This window comes from Bombyx mandarina, chromosome 23 (genome assembly GCF_030267445.1).
Source record: "Bombyx mandarina strain Sakado chromosome 23, ASM3026744v2".
Classification (NCBI taxonomy): domain Eukaryota; kingdom Metazoa; phylum Arthropoda; class Insecta; order Lepidoptera; family Bombycidae; genus Bombyx; species Bombyx mandarina.
Window position 1 is genome coordinate 18,918,946 of NC_143229.1, and position 18,816 is coordinate 18,937,761.

At 39.1% G+C, this 18,816-nt stretch overlaps 1 protein-coding gene across 1 annotated transcript; it reads left to right on the top strand.

Moving 5' to 3' along the window:
- The first annotated feature begins 422 nt into the window (after window positions 1-422).
- Window positions 423-16,659, top strand: LOC114249772 (uncharacterized). The gene is made up of 19 exons (XM_089737671.1): window positions 423-427; window positions 1,402-1,499; window positions 2,540-2,756; window positions 3,450-3,504; window positions 4,490-4,520; window positions 5,710-5,782; window positions 6,788-6,836; window positions 7,372-7,405; window positions 8,109-8,190; window positions 8,989-9,044; window positions 9,562-9,628; window positions 10,612-10,664; window positions 11,941-12,007; window positions 12,291-12,346; window positions 13,196-13,259; window positions 13,957-13,989; window positions 14,368-14,448; window positions 15,266-15,336; window positions 16,580-16,659. The coding sequence occupies exons 1-19, from the start codon at window positions 423-425 to the stop codon at window positions 16,642-16,644; spliced, it is 1,257 nt and encodes a 418-aa protein (XP_089593797.1). The 3' UTR covers window positions 16,645-16,659.
- The last annotated feature ends 2,157 nt before the right edge of the window (window positions 16,660-18,816 follow it).

The window sequence follows — 18,816 nt, forward strand, 5'->3', positions numbered from 1 at the left end:
TAAAATAGACAAAAGAAGTAAACGACCGTTCACTAACTTTACAACTAAAAACCATTTGAATGTCTCCGCATTTAAATAACTAAACGTCCATTGTTCGTTGCTCGCTCATCATTAAACTATACTTTCGACTGTTATAGTTTTGATTCGTCGTAAGAAATTGAAACGCGCGATTAGAAACGAAATAGAACAACGCCATCTAGTTTTCAGTGAACACACTAATTTGAAATTAAATTTGACCTTCATTAAAAAAACTTTTTTGTTTAGAGAAAAAGTTTATTTGAAGTTTAGTTTATCTGACTTATTTACAATCAAAACTCCAGTGTCATGTAGCAAAGGGAAATAACGTGAAAAATTAATCATAAAATAAATAAATAAAAACATGTAAAAATATCCAAAAATAAAGAAAAAGCTGATCGTTCAAAATGGCGTACGTATGCAACGCAGCATTATGTAGTAACAAATATTTAATGACAAATTATTTATAAGCTGTACTTTTAGCTCCTTCGTGGCATCCTGCTCATTTCTGCCGCTTAGCAGAATTCTCGCTTGAAGCGTAGCTCTGCCGTTATATAAAGTGACACCCACACTAATACTTAATTACTAAATTAAATGATTGAATGATGAATTAAATGAATCTTAGATCTTATATCTGAAGGTGGGTGGCGCATTTACGTCATAGATGTCTATGGGCTCCAGTAACCACTTAACACCAGGTGGGCTGTGAGCTCGTCCACCCAATTAAGCAATAAAAAATGTGATAATATATTTGTTTGTCCTTTTTACCATGTTTTTTTTAAAGTGACCTTTTAAGCCATTAGTCTGGCTGGAAACTGTTTTAGTATCTTTAGAAAAATTGACGCATTCCCGTGATCACGCGGACGAAGTCGCTGGTCATGGCTAATACAGTACAAAGTGAAGACTTCGATGATTTTTTTATTATTATTGCTTAGATGCCTGGGCGAGCTCACAGCCCACCTGGTGTTAAGCGGTTACTAGAGCCCATAGACATCTACAACGTAAATGCGCCACCATTGAGATATATGTTCTAAGGTCTCAAGTATAGTTACAACGGCTACCCCACCCTTCAAACGGAAACGCATTACTGCTTCACGGAGAAATAGGCAGCGTGGTGGTACCTACCCGCGTGGACTCACAAGAGGTCCTACCACCAGTAAGATGACTTAACTAACTCTCAGCAATTAGCCCTCATAGAAGAAGATGACAATTAAAGTGACCATACAGCCACACAGACTTACGATAAATTTGAATACTGTGGCACAAAGACAAAAAGTCACGTCCCAGTTGCTTTCTTAATATCTTTTTTATATTTATGGGCAAAGGGTACATTAGGGAACACAGTGCCTAAGATATTATCGAAAATCTACCACATGAATTTTACAGTTGTGAAGTATGCGATCACTGTCACGAATCTCTACATCGTAACGAAGATATTGTGGTTTGGGAGGGATACAGCTTCCACAACAGATGCCACAAATGTTGTTAGTACCAATGTTTTAATTGCGTTTTCGAACGGACAATCATATATCATTATACTTTATACTAAGCGCCTAACCTAGTACATACATCTTTTACAAACAGCCTATCATTGGGAATTGATTTAAACTTTCGCCACCCACACCTTGAGATATGCGTTCTAAGATCTCAGTATAGTTACAACGGCTGCTCCGCCCTTCAAACCGAAACGCATTACTGCTTCACGGCAGAAATAGGCGGGGCGGTGGTACCTTTCGGTGCGGACTCACAAGAGGTCCTACCACCACTAATTACGTAAATTCTAATTTTGCGGATTTGATTTTTATTACACTATGTTATTCCTTTACCGTGGAAGTTGATCGTGAACATTTGTTAAGTATGTATTTCATTAGCAAAAATTGGTATCCGATTTTTTCTACGTTTAGCTTATTGAAGATCTTTCGAATGATGTTCCTTAGTGTGCGTAGTCGCGTTCAGACGAGTTCTGTGAAATTTGCGCAGTCGTTTTATTGACTGTTTGTTACACGAGACATACCGAGCGATAAGTTTCCCTGACGTATGCCGTAGAATTTGAAAATGGGACATTACCTTCTAACGGTGCCGCCTTTGAAGCTGAAACACAAATATTAGGGCTGATGTAAACAACATACAAATACATTATTACGTCATACATACGTCCTACTCCTATCATCTGTGGGTTTCTAGCAAATCAGCTTATACGCGTGTCCGCAGCTGTGGGCTGCCGGCTACACACCCTCTTAAAACCGCTCGCAACAAAACATACGTACGGTCATGAAGTCTTTTAAAAATAGTACAACACTGGCTGCACGCATGAAAAAGTGTCACGTTTCGCCCGAGCCTGAGCGAGAGCGTGGAACAAGAGAGGCACGATCGGCCCAAGCATTGGCTTATGACACGTTTATCTCTCTTCTCGCGTGACGTCAGCGCTAGCAGTTCGAATAGTTCTGCTACTGACGTTATCAACAACTTGACAACTGTCGTCCGTAAACCGACTAATAAAGACAAGCAATTATTTATCTGACAGTCGTCTGCAGCGAAACTGATCTGCTGAACGCGGAAATCTTCAAGGGCGCTATATTCTGCGGCAAATGTTCGAAGAGAATTTTCAATGATTGCGCATCAGCCAAACAAATTAGAAAACCTAAAATTAGAACCAAATATAGGAGGACGCGGAGAACGAAACGAAGCACGGATAAGAAGGGATCTAATTATAGTGGACCAGGTTATAACGAAATTGACAGGTACTATTTTAAATTGATGCATTTGTAATTTCGTAGTTCAATCTTATTTACTTGCTCACAAAGGACTCTGTAGATCAAGAGCTGTGTTTGATAATGAAAAGAGGAGGAAATGGTAGCCGTTGATCCCAACGGTCGAATGGCCGGGCCACCAATTGCCCAGCCCGAAAATAACCAAGGTAGCCTACTGGGTTTCTTGCCGGATCTTCTCAGTGGATCGCGATTGCGATATGGGGGTAGATTCAGCGAAGCACTGCTCTTGCTATGGCTAGTGTTAGCAAATTCTCTTAGGTTGAGCCCTTCAGCTCACGTACCCATCCGAGCGTAGCTGGAATAGCCTCATAGGCTACCATCGAATAGGTAAGAAAAAAAAATGTTTCAGTTACCAATTTTGAAATGGATTAATTCGCTCGTCGAACTCTTCGTCGTAATCGACGAGTTTGACGATGACGGTGACCGGTGGTTGAGAGGCCTAAAAGCACCAAGAGTGAAACTGAAACATCAAAAGTGATGTACTATACTTACAATGCCCCGCCATTTTATGAAAGTTAGCAGTTTCATCTATCGGAAATAGTTCAGTTCCGCGGTCAATAGATGTTGCTACTTTTAATAAGGAGTAATGCATTATTTCCGTTAATAGATGGAGCTAGTGTCGTTCTTTTGTGGAATCGTTTAAATGCTTTCAAATTTTTACAGCAAGACGCAAGCCATTCGCGATCCTATTGTTGTGACATACAAAAAAGGAGAAAAGGTAAGGTTTAATTAAAAGTTTTAGCTTGTTTTAGGGTAATTTTTTTACTTGTAAGAGTATCGTATGTGTATTTATGTCACAACACGTACCTACTGGCTTATCTTTTTTTTTTTTTCCTACCTTAGCTGGTAGCCTAGAGAGGCTTTTCCAGCGCAACCGTAGCTAGTAGGTGAGCTCACGGTGCTCAAACCTGACGACGATGCTAACACGAACCCTAGCAAGAGTCGTGCTTCGCAGAATCTACCACCGGATCGGAATCGCGACCCACTGAGAAGATCCGACGAGAAACTCAGTGGGTTGTGTCTGAGAGTTAATTTACTCGTCGAGCCCTTCGTCGCAAGCGACGGGTTCGACGAGAGCGGTGACCGGATGCTGGCTTATCATAATATACAAGAGCTTGCGTAATAAATAATTGTGATATCGACCTCACGTCTTAAGGTGACGGGACAGCGTGACTGGAAATTAGCTTCAAGTAGATGAGAATTTGTTTATTCGTGCTACAAAAATAAACACATGTGGCACTCGGGGACTGCCGCGGTAAAGCTATTGCATAGCATTTTTTGTCAACTTATGCAATTATAATTGGACAATAATAATTTAATATTAAAACAATAACAAATAAGACCGCACTATATTTTACATTAACAAAAGCAAAACATTAATTGTCCCCTTCACACTCATAAGCTAGACCGCGCGAGAGAGAAATGAGCAGACTTTTCATGATGCGCATGCAGTGTGACGTCACGCCGCGCGCTTTTTCACAAACACTACACAAGCGCAACGCAAAAGCGTGAATGTGTTGAACGCGAGCTACATGGTAGGCGGAGTGGAGGGTGTTTTAATTTTATTTTAATTATTGTTATTTTAATTTCGTTACGGAATTTCTTAATTCGGTCGCCGCGCTCAAAGCCCACGGTAAAAGTTTTGCAATAGCTTAAAAAAACTGTTGATAGGAAGTAGTAATTTTTATTTATTTTGTTTTCAGAATAATCGACCCATAAGAAAAGTTTGCATCGGTAAATATTTAATTGGGCATCGAAATAAATTACGTATTTATTTTTCAAATTGCCTGTTTATTTCGTAAGCTTTGATTGTTTACCGCATTAATTATTTTTGTAATCGATTTTTAGTGTACATTTTTGAACTGTGAAAAAAGTTATCTAATAATCTTTAAAATGCTTTTTGTCGAATGTTTTTTTCAAGAATTTAGTTATCAGTCAGCCGAATTTTGAATTTTCTTGAAGTTTCATCAAAAATGGTTCAGTACTTTCGTTTTGTAGAAATTAATAATTATCAATAAATCAAAGTTGTTTCCGTTCAAGTTAAACGAACCTGCGTGTATTAAAGTTGCATTGCTATTGTCTTATTTAAAAATTATTTCAGTGTTCGTTTTTCTATCGGATACTAGATGGCGTTGAATACGATTTCGGATTCTCAATACACGACTAATATTTGAAGTTGAAACGCAGAATTACTTTGCGAATTTAAAGTAACAGAAGACAATGCTTATTTTTTTAACGTCTCCTAGTGTTGTGCTTAACCGTGGGGTCCAAAGACAGCAACAATAATAATAGAAACAGCCTTGAAGCTCGAGGTTTATCTCCCAATCTTATAGTAACCACACTTGTATATTTTGATTTTATTGCTAGATGGGTGATCACGGCCTACCTGATGCTAAGTGGTTACCGGGAGCCCATAGACATCTACAAAGTAAATGGCGCCACCTACCTTGAGATATGAGTTCTAAGGTCTCAGTATAGTTACAACGGCTGCTCCGCCCTTCAAACCGAAACGCATTACTGCTTCACGGCAGAAATAGGCAGGGTGGTGGTACCTACCCGTGCGGACTCAGAACACGTGCTACTACCAGTAAATTACGTGTTTAGTATAATTGTTTAAGGCGCCTGCGGGATTCGAACACCGGCACATTCGCGTCGCGCGATACGGATGCACCGGTGTGCTCAGTGCGAGTTTTTTAACGTTCTCGATAGCGTAAAAGTTAACTCATATTTGTATGGGGTTGGAACGTTTGCCTACGTTTGCCGCTAGGGGCGCTGCTCCAACTGCATACAAAATTGGCTTAACTTTTACGCTATCGAGAAAGTTAAGACACTCGCACTAAGCACACGGACGTCTTAACCTTTAGGCCGCAACCACTATGATGATTTGAAATAATCAATTAGCATGATATTTTCTTGAATTCAGACACGGGTATAACGACTGTGGTAACTCAAGAGTTATTAGACCACTTCAACAACGTTCAGTCTTCGAAAGAACGGTAATTATGCTTTTTTATTTTATTTCATAGCGACGAAAGCCAATGAAATAAATAATAGTTTAAAAAAATCTAACAAAATATGCTTTTATAGAAAATCCAACTAAAACATAGATTAATAAATTTAATAAAATATAATAAAATTTAATAAAATAAAATAAATTTTAATAAATTTGAATTAAAAATAGTGTAAGATAAAATAATTTTATTGTAAAAAAGCATGGGATGCTTTTCAGGATATTATCAAAATAACCCTTCTACTCATATCTGTTCATAAAATATTTATAACTACTGATACCATGCCCCCACGCTTTTTTTTACAATAAAATCATTTTTTCTTACACTATTTTTAATTCGAATTTATTAATTTTTTTTTTCTATTTTTAGTTGTATTTTCTATAAAAGCGTATTTTGATAGTTTTTTTAAACTATTATTTATTTCTCATTTTTTTGTTGATATTTTTTTTTTTTAAATATTGAATTGTCATCGATCCTTAATAAGTTTATCAAATTTCGAGTTAATCCGGCGTTTTGAAGGGGGTCAAAATCATGTTCAAATATTCCGTTACATACTAACTTACATACGTCTGAAGCTAATAAAAGCGTATTAAAAGAAAACTACTCATTTTGCGGGAAACGGGTTTTATGTGCTTTTTTTCGTTTTTAAAGTTAAAAAACGTCCTAACACCAGTAAAGGATGAACATATTATTGACGATTTTGCTCTATGGCCGATAGATTTTTTGATTCAAAAACTCCAACGTATAATTTAGGACACACGTGATTTAGACATAATTATCATTCTCCTGCCCTTCTCACAGTCACCTGGGGTCGGCGCAACATGTCTTCTCCTTCCATACTCTTCTATCATATACCATTTCTTTGCTCACTCCCCTCTTACACATATCGTCTTTCACGCAATCCATCCATTTCTTCTTAGGACTACCTCTTCCTCTAAAGCCTTCACGTGATTTAGACAATAATACTATTATTTCTAATTGTCCTTCAAGGAACGATATGTCCTGTCAGAAGATTTATTCAAACGATTCGAACGACAGCGTAAGTTTGATTCAATTTTATAAGATTGACATATCCCACATTTACAATTGGAGTGGCATAATAATTTTTTTTTTATTGCTTAGATGGGTGGACGAGCTCACAGTCCACCGGGTGTTAAGTGGTTACTGAAGCCCATAGACATCTACAACGTAAATGCGCCACCCACCTTGAGATATAAGTTCTAAGGTCTCAGTATAGTTACAACGGCTGCCCCACCCTTCAAACCGAAACGCATTACTGCTTCACGGCAGAAATAGTCGGGGCGCTGGTACCTACCCGCGCGGACTCACAGGAGGTCCTACCACCAGTGACAGACAAACATATTTATACACGTTTTACTTGTATACGTATGTTTTTATATAGATAATAAACGCCCAAACGAAGATCAAACAAACTTGTTCATCACACGTTTGCCCGACGTGGGAATCGAACCCATGACCTTTGGAACAACAATTAGTGGCGCTAGTACTGCTTCAACAGTTTTTGCGGCTACAGACTATTAAGATAACCCTATATTTTCTTTTGTTATTTGCAGAACAGAACCGTATGCAGCGATATGAGAATAGCTGGTAAGTGTCCTTGGGGATTTCCAGCATCCCTTTTTAACACTTCTTCTTCTTCGTCGCTTAATCATCGAGGATCATGACCATAGGCATGTAAGTTGGTCCTTGAAGATAGGTCCTCTGTGAAGTGGCGAGTAGCCATCATAGAACACAAGATATTTGACAGATGCCTGAATCCCGCTTACGACACTTTCAAGATAAGCTCCCAAGACAAGCTCCGAACAACAACATTCGGACCTCACGCAGGAGCCAGTCACCGTCGTCGCCCTAGACACGTCCTTAAGGATCCATCAGATCCAATAACTCTTGGATTAGCCGCCTTCAGCTCTAACACTAGGAGCAGGCTTAGGGACCCCGGTAACCCTACTCGGCCAACTCGACAAAGAGGTCGACGTTCAACCTAACCCATGCATCAGCCCGCTGAGTTTCTCGCCGCATCTTCTCAGCGGGTCGCGATTCCGATCCGATAGTAGATTCATTCGCGAAGCAACTGCTCTTGAGTTAGTATTATTACTTTGTTGGGTAGACCAGCTCACAGCCCACCTGGTGTTAAGTGGTTACCGGAGCCCATAGACATCTACAACGTAAATGCGCCACCCACCTTGACATATAAGTTCTAAGGTCTCGATATAGTTTTATTTATCTACCTGTAATAATCTAAATCTGTGTGAAAGGCAATAAATGATTTTATTATTATTGCTATTTCTAGAACTAGGAGCGTCCACGGAAATAGCTAATATGGCGTTGAAGAAATCCGAGCTACCGGCCGCAAAGAAATCGGACGTCGCTAGGTAAATAAGCGGCGGCTTGCCTGTGCCCCTGGCTGATGTCCACGGGCAACGGTAGCCGCTCACCTTCAGAGAGGCAATGTGTCGGTTCGCCCGCCAAGAAAAGAAATATACATTCTACGCCTAATCTTATCTGATGTTAAGCATTGTTATAAACTATTTTTTTACTGGTGGTAGGGCGTCTTGCGAGTCCGCACGGGTAGGTACCACCACCCTGCCTATTTCTGCCGTGAAGCAGTAATGCGATTCGGTTTGAAGGGTGGGGCAGCCGTTATAACTATACTGAGACCTTAGAAGTTATATCTCAAGGTGTGTGGCGCATTTACTTTGTAGATGTCTATGGGCTCCAGTAACCACTTTTTGGGAGTGGCTTAAACGACAAAGGGAAGATCTTCCACCGAGCGGGTGATATTGCTCGGTAGACCGACAGTCCGAACGTTGTTGTTCGGAACTTGTATATATGCGCTTTATCTTGAAAATGTCGTAAGCGAGATTCAGGCAACTGTCAATTATCTTGCGTTGTATGATGGCTACCCGCCACAACTTAACACCAGGTGGGCTGTGAGCTCGTCCACACATCTAAGCAATAAAAAAAAGGCCCCGACCACTTAACGTCAGGTGGGCCGCGAGCTGGTTCCCTAAACGAGTTTACTGGACGTGTTTTTTAACGGCGTGGTTTATTTTTATTTTTTTCTTCTCTCTCATCTTCTATCTCCACCCAATTCTGAGTATAGGTCTCATCTTAAGCACTTTATTATTTTCGGTAGCTTCTCCAGTCGCCAATTTTTTATTTATTTACAGATTAGAGAGTAGTGTCAATTACTGCCAGAGGTCTCCGTCATCGAAACTAGATTCTGGTACAAAATGTTTTTAATTTTATTGTCGTAATGTTTTTTTTTTATTTCATTTGTTTTACTCTTTTTTGGACGCGTAATGTACTTATACTTGATAAATAATAATAAACTGAAACACAATTAATAAAAAAAACTTTAATGAAATAAAATCAGTGCATCGTCGAAGTAGAAGTCGATAAAATACGCAATATTAACCCTTTTAGTGTTGAGTTTTTTTCATATTATTTTGTAGGAACCTTTTACTGTTGGTTGGACCTCTTGTGAGTCCGCACTGGTAGGTACCACCGCCCTGCCTATTTCTGCCGTGAAGCAGTAATGCGTTTCGGTTTGAAGGGTGGGGCAGCCGTTGTAACTATACTTGAGACCTTAGAACTTATATCTCAAGGTGGGTGGCGCATTTACGTTGTAAATGTCTATGGGCTCCAGTAACTATTTAACACCAGGTGGACTGTGAGCTGATTCATCCGTCTAAGCAATAAAAAATAAATAAATAAATCTTCTTTTCTTAAATTCCTTCTAGTTGATTCCGATGATCTTTGCGACGATTGCAGATTTAGAAGAATTTATTTAGAGGATTCGAATAGCAGGTTTGTTGAGGTTTTCGTATTTTTTCTTTTTCTTAGATGGATGGACGAGCTCACTGCCCACCTGATGTTAAGTGGTTAAGTCGTATGTTAAGTCGTATTGTGGGCCAATAGGAAATTTGCTTGCTTGCCGGTTCTAAGACAGCGGCTCTCAAAGTTTTTTCTTTCTGCACGGCACATTTTTGACGTTCAAACTTTACATTAAATTTGTTTTTCATGAAATTTGAAAATCAATGGTCTAAGGACTGTTTACTCGCTTGCAAAATAGTTACAATGAGATGTGCTTAATAAATAATAGTTAGTAGAGCGTTTGTTAAGGGATTTAATTACTGGTGGTAGGACCTCTTGTGGCCACCCTGCTTATTTTTGAAGCAGTAATGCGTTTCGGTTTGAAGGGTGGGGTAGCCGTTGTAACTATACTGAGACCTTAGAACTTATATCTCAAGGTGGGTGGCGCATTTACGTTGTAGATAGATGTCTATGGGCTCCAGTGACCACTTAACACCAGGTGGGCTGTGAGCTTGTTCTCCCATCTAAGCAATAAAAAAAACATGTAAGAACAGTTTCAATGACTAATGAGTATGTCGTATGATTATTGTAGGAATATGTGTCTTTGTTGATAATTATTATTAATCTAATGAAAGTCGCCGTGGACTAAAGGATAAGATGCCCTGTGCATTCGTATCGGGCGAAGTACCATTTTTTTTCTAATGAAATACGTACTTAGAAATGCTCACGATTGGCTTCCACGGTGAAGGAATACCATTTTCTAATTAAATACGTACTTACTTACAAATGCTTCCACGGTGAAGGAATAACATAGTGAATCGTAGTAAATAGAACTGAAACTTCGAGCTCATGTCTTACGGTGGGTGACGGCATTTACATTATTGATATCTATGGGCTCTAACCAATTAACACCAGGGGGACCTTTGATGTTCGAAAAATTTTTTGTATAGAAAAATGTTGATTCTTTTTTTTCCTAGGTACTGGACCCAAAGACGCATCTCAAGCATCGTGAAGATGCCTTTTAAAAGCTGTAAGTTAAATCTTGAAGTTTTTTTGTTTTGTTTTTTTAAAGAACATTGTGTTTCGTGTAGGTTTTGCTTAGATCGGATGACGAGCTTTTTGATGTTACAACGTGAAAAGATTCTTACAAATTTTAATATAACTTTGGGTACCGGTTTAATTTGAATAAAACCTACGCAATTTTTTATGTTTAGTGGAAATTATCGTAGTCACAAAAGCACACACCCACACAAGAAGAAAACACACACACGCACATAATCTTAGATCAATCTTTTAGAGAGCATCGTTTTTTTTATTGCTTAAATGGCTGGACTAGCTCACAGTTCATCTGGTGTTAAGTGGTTACTGGAGCCCATAGACATCTACAACGTAAATGCGCGACCCACCTTGAGATGTAAGTTCTAAAGTCTCAGTATAGTTACAAAGGCTGTCCACCGAAACGCATTACTGCTTCACGGCAGACATAGGCTGGGCGGTGGTACCTACCCGTGCGAATTCACAAGAGGTCATACCACCAGTAATTACGCAAATTATAATTTTGCGGTTTGATTTTTACTACACGATGTTATTCCTTCACCGTGGAAGTCAATCCTGAATATTTGTGAAGTACGTATTTTAATAGAAAAATTGGTATTTGGGTATACACAAATTTGTGCACTAAATGCAATCATCCTACTATCATCCTACCAATGCTAAAAGTCCGAGCCCCAGCGCTGCTTAACAACAATTACACAACAACCATTCAACGGGTAGGTACTCTATGATTCTCGATCCCCTCTAGTTAGCTTTGATGGATAGCTTCATCAAATGTCCCTTACTAGTGGAGTTTTCCCGGCTCACGTAAGACCCAATGACCGTTGACGCCCTAAATACAAATGTAAGCGGACCCACCTCCGATCCACTAACACTGTTATTAGCCACCCGCAGTCTAGCGCTAGGAGCAGGCATAGGCACCCTGGTAGTCCTACTCATCGATCCTCCCGAAGAGTTTGACGTGAACCCCATAGCATCAGCCCGTTGAGTTAATCGCTGGATCTTCTCAGCGGGTCGTGATCCCAATCCGATAGTAGATGGAGTCGCAAAGCAGCTGCCCTCCAGTTGTTTTCCGACCCAATATGGCTGGGATCATGCTCGTCTACCTACTCTGGCGAAGCTGAAAAGACACTCAAGCCAGCAGTTAGTATTTCCATCCTTAATTTGCACCGTGTGGAAAGATAAGAACTCTGTCTCAAACTTGGTTACGTCATTGAGGATGCTTAAATAACTTTTATTGTGATTTCTTTCAGTCAAACAGAACATTTTAGATCGCAGCTCATTGGTAAATGTGGCGTTGGACATGGAGTCTAGCGAATCGTGAGTATTTTTCTCGGCTCTATTTCGTTGTTTCGCGAGAAACAACTTCCTTTGCTGTAGACGAGACGATGGCTTGGATTTGCCACATTTCCATCAAAATGTGGGCCAGTGTGGACGGAGCCTCGTGGGGGAAAGATAACCCAAATACTGACTCAGAATTGGAACCACTTTTGTGTCGCTTTTCGGTCAAAATCGGTTCAGTTAAATATTAATCAGTCAATTTAATATTAAATAAATCGTTTTCAACGAAATATTATGATGATTATGTAAATTTATTTTACAGGAATTTCATTGAGAAAATGAAAATGATATTTTATGAAGACATCAGCGAACACTACCGTTAGTCGAATCGATTTTTGCAATTTCTTTTGTAACGTTTATTTCATTGCTTAGCCGTGTGAACGAGCCCAGGGATCACCTTCTGCCCTTTGCCCTAGAAAAAAAGGGCCTATCGGATATTAAAATCTCAGCGGGTCATGACTCCAGTGGTAGATTCTGCGAAGCACTGCTCTAGCTAGGGCTAGTGTTGGTAAATCTCTCAGGATGAGCCCGTGAGCTCATTTACCCGTTTGATGAAGCTATAACCCCTTGAGATTACTAGCTGTAGGTAGGAAGAAAAAATCGAGTTGACAATGGCTTGAATCTCTATTCGGACTTTTTGGCGGGACGCGAGGAGTGAAGTTGTGTGATTTATTTTGTTTTGTCTATTTAGTGTTTCTTCATGTTTAAATGTGTAATAACGATGGTTTATTAACTGTTTAGTATCTGTGAAAGTGCACAAATGGGGAAATGAAACAAAGCCGCTGGACGTAACTTCTCGGGATTCTCCAAAAAGTCCACTGAAAAAAATCACAGTAAATGACCACCATTTTACTGAGATTATATTTAATCCCATATCTCATCTCATTTCATTTAATTTCATCTTCGTTGATTAATGTCTCAAATTTATCATCTTCATTTTATTTCATTTCACTCCATATAATCAATTTTCATAAAAATAAGAATATAAATTAAAATAAGACATAACCTAAAGGTCTTAGTTACCATGTCGTAAAATTCCTTAAAAAGAATCTCTGTTCATTAAGTTTTACGATTTTTTTTCGTAGTCTTGTGAATCTAAGTTTTAAATTATCTTCCCCTCCTCATAAAATTGGATCGAGTATTAACATGTCAATTGATATCTTTCAGGTAGTGGCGTTGAAAAATTATATTCCATTATTGGTCAAAATCAGAAGCCTCGTAAATTGGGATGGTATTTTTTTTTATCCCTACCTAATCGTTGGTAACCTAAAAGCTATTTCAACTATGTTTTTTATTGCCTTTGTAGGCGAGGATGAGGATACGGTCCACCTGATGGTGAGTGATTACTGTCGCCCGTGGACTTCAACAATGCCAGGGGCAGAGCCGAGCCGCTGCCTACCGTTGAGTACTCTCCACAAGCCTCTCGTCTGTAGGTGAGCTCACGAGCTCAACCTAAGAGAATTTGATAACACTAGTCCTAGCAAGAGCAGTGCTTCCCTAAATCTACCCCGGATCTGGCGAGAGATTCTGTGGGTTGTTGTGTGTGGTAATATACCTTTTGTGAAAGTTTGAACATCGAGAAATTTCTCCTTATTGGTGGTAGGACCTCTTGTGAGTCCGCACGGGTAAGTACCACCACCCTATTTCTACCGTGAAGCAGTAATGCGTTTCGGTTTGAAAGGCGGGGCAGCCGATGTAACTATACTTGTCTATGGGCACCAGTAACCACTTAACACCAGGCGGGCTGAGCTCGTTCATCCATCTATGCAATAAAAAAAAATGCACACGCAGTCAAGAATAGATTCCTCGTCTATTCTCGCAAGATAGTCCGAGAGAATATTCCTCAGAGAAGCCATGACCCTCAGCATTGAGGGTTATCGATGTGAGGAGCAGAAGACCATGAATTTAATGTCTTCTTTCTTTGGCAGGTTAAACACAAGAGTGACGTCAAAGGAGGCTGGGTAATTTTATTACGTTCTTATGAAACTTTATAGGGTGTGGTTGTTGATTTTGAATATCACTGCGGCCTAAAAGATAAGACGCTCGGTGCATTCGTATCGAGCGACATGACTGTGATAGGGTTCAAATCCCGCAGGCGGGTACCAATGTTCCTAATGAAATACGTACTTAGCCCGCAAATCAAACCCGCAAAATTAATTTGCGTAATTACTGGTGGTAGGACGTCTTGTGAGTCCGCGTGGGTAGGTACCACCGCCCTGCCTATTTCTGCCGTGAAGCAGTAATGCGATTTGAAGGGTGGAACGGCCATAGCCGTCTGGAGAGTCGTTGTTGGACCTGTGTTGGAAAATTGTTTTTGTTGATTTTCTTGGTTTTTGCAGCTGCAGACACATATGCAATTCCCATAGCTACCGCTTCATGAGGTCTCAAGTGATGAGAATGGCCGGTCCCACTGACAGCAGGTTCGTTATGACAAAGATACTACATGTTAGGTCTTCTTTGGAGGCGCTCGGGCAGCTGTTAGCTGATCCCACAACTGCTGGCTGAGCTTTTGCTCGCTCACCTGTCCTGGTGAAACTGTAAAGGCCTCCGGGCCACCAGTAATCCAATCATTAAAAATATATACATATGTCGGAGAAATCACAATTACTAACAGCATCGTCAGATATCGTAGGGGCGAATAGGGTGATCGAGTTAAGAGAAATATTGAGTTACACCTATCACGTTTGTTGTCTTAGAACAATCTAGAAATCTTCTCTTGACGTTAGCAAACGAAAACGAATGACAGTTCTTAGGACGGAGGCACCGCTCTTCAAGAAGGCCGGTTGGTAAGTGTGATGGCGTCTACGCGCCTTCATCGGCTAGGCTGTGTCGGCTAGGCACGAAGTTAGCCGAGCTCCGACGATACCGCGATCGTGCTGCATTTCGTTTAGCTACCAAACTAATGACCGTCTCTGACATATATATGTATACATAGATTTTTTCGTATTAGGCAATAATCACAAAAGCACACAATAATTACAAACACTCCAAATATAAAACACATTATTTTGTACTAAGTTATTTCTTTTGTTGTGTCATTGACAAATTATGTCGAACTATGTAATTCTACATGAATAATATATTGGTCCATCAATCGTCAATAACTTTAAAATAAATAATTAAATCTGTCGACAAACAGACAAAAAATATCGCATGTAATTTGGAAACGCCATTTAAAATGTTAAAAAATAAAAACACATTTTAAAACTCTTGTATTCACGTGGTTGTTCTCCGCAGGCTGGCAACATTCAGAGCTACGGTCAAGAAGATTGCGGTGCCATCTATTGTCAGGAACATTATAACATTGGGTTTGTTTTTTATATATTGTTTTTTTAATGGCTCACTACGAAACGCCTATGGAGGGTAGAAGTAAGGAGAACCATATTGTATAGGAGACAAGTTGGTAAAGTGTCTGTCTGTAAACAGCAAGTTGTTGGAAGACTCACCGACATAGCGCTAGTGTAGGAAGTGGAAATTATATAAATACTAGCTGACCCGGCAGACTTCATAGTGCCTCAATCGATAAATAAAAGACACATCAAGGGGACACATCAAAGGAAAAAGAAAATTGTTTGTTTTTATATAATTCCGAGCTTTTTTATATTTTTTCACCTTTTAAACCTTCCCTGGACTTCCACGAATAATTCAAGACCAAAATTAGCCAAATCGGTCCAGCCGTTCTCGAGTTTTAGCGAAACTAACGAACAGCAATTCATTTTTATATATAGAGATAGATAGATAGATAGAAGATAGCAGTTTTCAGCTTTACTTCAGTAAAGGCTATGTTCCGATTTGCATTACAAGTACTGTAACACGGTTACATTATTGTTCATACATTTTTGTTCTATTATTAGGCGCAAGAACAAACAACGCAGATGGTCTTTCGACCCGTGAATATGCCACATAAAAGCATTTTATGTATTCTAACGGTTAAAAACTTTGGTTCTACCTACGATTTCAAACAGTATTTATTAGCTAACTATAAAGGAACGACTTCGCAGTATACTAAATTGTTACTTTTTTTTTCCTGCCCATGCTGAAAGCCTTGAGAGGTTATTTCAGCTTCTAGATGTGTAGGTGAACCTAAGCTGGTTGCCTTGAGAGGCTATTCCAGCGTAACCTTAACTAGTAGGTGAGCTCACGGTGCTCAAACCTGACTACGATGCTAACGCTAACCCTAGTAAAAGCAGTGCTTCGCAGAATCTACCACTAGATCAGAAACGTGACCCACTGAGAAGATTCGGCGAGAAACTCAGTGTGCTGTATCTGTGGGTTAATTTACTCGCCGAACCCTTCGACGGGTTCGACGAGAACGATGACCGGCGCTTGGGGTACCTAATAACACGTGTTAGTGGATCGGGAGGATCCGAAATGACGTGCCAAAGCCTTTCACCCCTCGATATACCAACTACATAAATGTCCTTGTTCGCTATAGACTCTGAAACTGCCGAAGCGATATCGATAAAATTTTTGGGTTCAAATTTTTCGTAGCGGCCAATATTTTAATCTTAAATATCAATTTGAATCTTAAAACAGCTTACGTAATTACAGACAGAAAAGAACCCGCCGCCATCTTGCCGAAGCGCGAATGCGGATATGACACAGAAAAGATTTGAGAAATAAAATAAACAAATTTAAAAGAGAATCTGTCTTGATTTTTATTTGCATTTCGTTTCACAAAAGTGCTACAGTTAAATTAATGACTAATTTACAAAGGAAAACTCCCTATTTGTATACTTAATACTCGTATTATTGTATCATTGTCACTTTTGTTGTAATGGATTCGCGTCATAGACCTATATAGTAGGGACACGACATATTGTTCTATACGTACAATTGCTTATATAAATAGCACCCATTTTGAAGGCACATACATAAACATATATCTATCTCGTTCTTACTCAGCACTTTAACTCGCAGGAAAACAATATAACAGTATTTCAGTGCGTACATAAAATGAAACATGAATATACGTAAATGTCTCCGTCTCCGTCTAATGAGGCCGAAAATCCGCCATGTTTAGCGCGCCAAATGTCATTGTCACGTCAGTTCGGCCGTCTGTTTTGGGTTGTACATTATTTATTGACTTTGATATCGATTTAATATGATTGCTTATATAAAATTTCTTATTTTATCATGCTTAAAACATACAAAAATAATAATTGAAACATATTTTATAGGATCTCAACAAAGTCGTCGGAACTATTTAAATAAAATAGTTTTATAACACTATTTAACGAGTTGTAAATATTTAATAATTAAGTGATTTTAGAGAGGAAGTCACAAAGAATGACGTTTGTAATTTTATTAACGAATAAATGTTCTGTAGGTGTTTTTTTTTATCAGGCGGTCCCTTGATAAGTTTAAAATTTGAATCACTCTCAAGTGAGAGCGATTCAAATGGTGCGGCGTACCTTCCTTGAGGTGCGCTGCGGTAGTGTGTTACGGACTTTAGAGTCAGCAAAACAATTAAAATAGATTGTAATAGTCTAAGAAAAACACGTACTCAAAATACGATAACATTCAGCATGCTAGAAATGGGTAGATGGTACTGTACTACGCCATATCTTTATGTTTTGCGGCAAACGACAACTTTATAAAATCAGTGTAGCAAATTTTAAAAATCGTCATATCGTTTACTTGGCAAATTTGAAGCACGAACTCGTCTTAGATTTCACATAATATCTAAATCACATCATCTTTGCACATAACAATATACTTACTTCCTATTAAAGTATAAATTCTACAAATACATTCACTCAACAATATTTAAAATAAAATGAGCCATGAACGTTTATCGATAAAACCTACCAACATTAAAATCTTCTGGGCAGCACTAAAACCGCCATGTTTTGTGGCCAGATGGCGTCACAGTGGCACGAATTTTTTGTTGACGTTTCATTTCCATAGGTTTCCTACTTCAGTGATTCGCGTGCTGTGGTGATTTGTAATGGCGCCGTGCTCTCATTGAAATGGCCCTATCGAATCCGCAAACGGATACCAGAAGAGCAAAATTCAGGTAACTATTATATTATAGGAACTTTTTTATACTTAAACGACATTTTAATGCTACTATTAATGCTAATATTAGTAAAATCTTATCAATAAAAAATGTTGCGCATGACGTCATCAGACTAACGCTCCTTGATGCAACGCATTCGCCAAATCATAGTGCCCTCGATAGCAGTGTGATTTAAAAGTATTAAGAAATCGAGTGATTCAGATGTGGCATTGTATAAGCATGGGTATTTTCTAACTATTTCTATCAATTTTTCGGGCATTATTTATTATTTTAATACATATTACCTCGGGCGCTAAAATAAAATAAAAAATGTAAAAAAGGACAACGCCTGACATCAAAGCGTCCTAACGCCGCGACAGAGCGCTGCGTACTTATAGCGCTAGGGCTCTGTTTGACGGTATGTTACCATAGTAGTACTACACATCTCGGCGTCATAGCGCGGCGTCAGCTTAGCGCTCTGACGCGCGCTAAGTACGCGTTCTGTTTGACGAAGGCTTAAATGCGTGCTGTCCATGATCAACTCGTGCAAAAGTTACGGTAGACCGAAATTTGTAAAGTTTGCACGCCATTTAAGATATTAGGTTATTGTGTTATTAGTTCTAATCGTCTAAATATATCCATGAACAGAAATGAATGTCAGTTAAGCGTTACTTAATCTTTCGTTTGATAATTATTATCAAGTTTAATGTTGCTGTTTACATAATGTTCTATAGGTGTATTTTTAGACATGAGACATGATAAAAAATTATCTAACTAATTAATATTG

Coding starts and splice junctions, on each gene's coding strand:
- LOC114249772 (XM_089737671.1), top strand. Junction 4,521..5,709: donor CATAAGAAAAGTTTGCATCG/GTAAATATTTAA, acceptor TCTTGAATTCAG/ACACGGGTATAACGACTGTG. Junction 6,837..7,371: donor CAAACGATTCGAACGACAGC/GTAAGTTTGATT, acceptor TGTTATTTGCAG/AACAGAACCGTATGCAGCGA.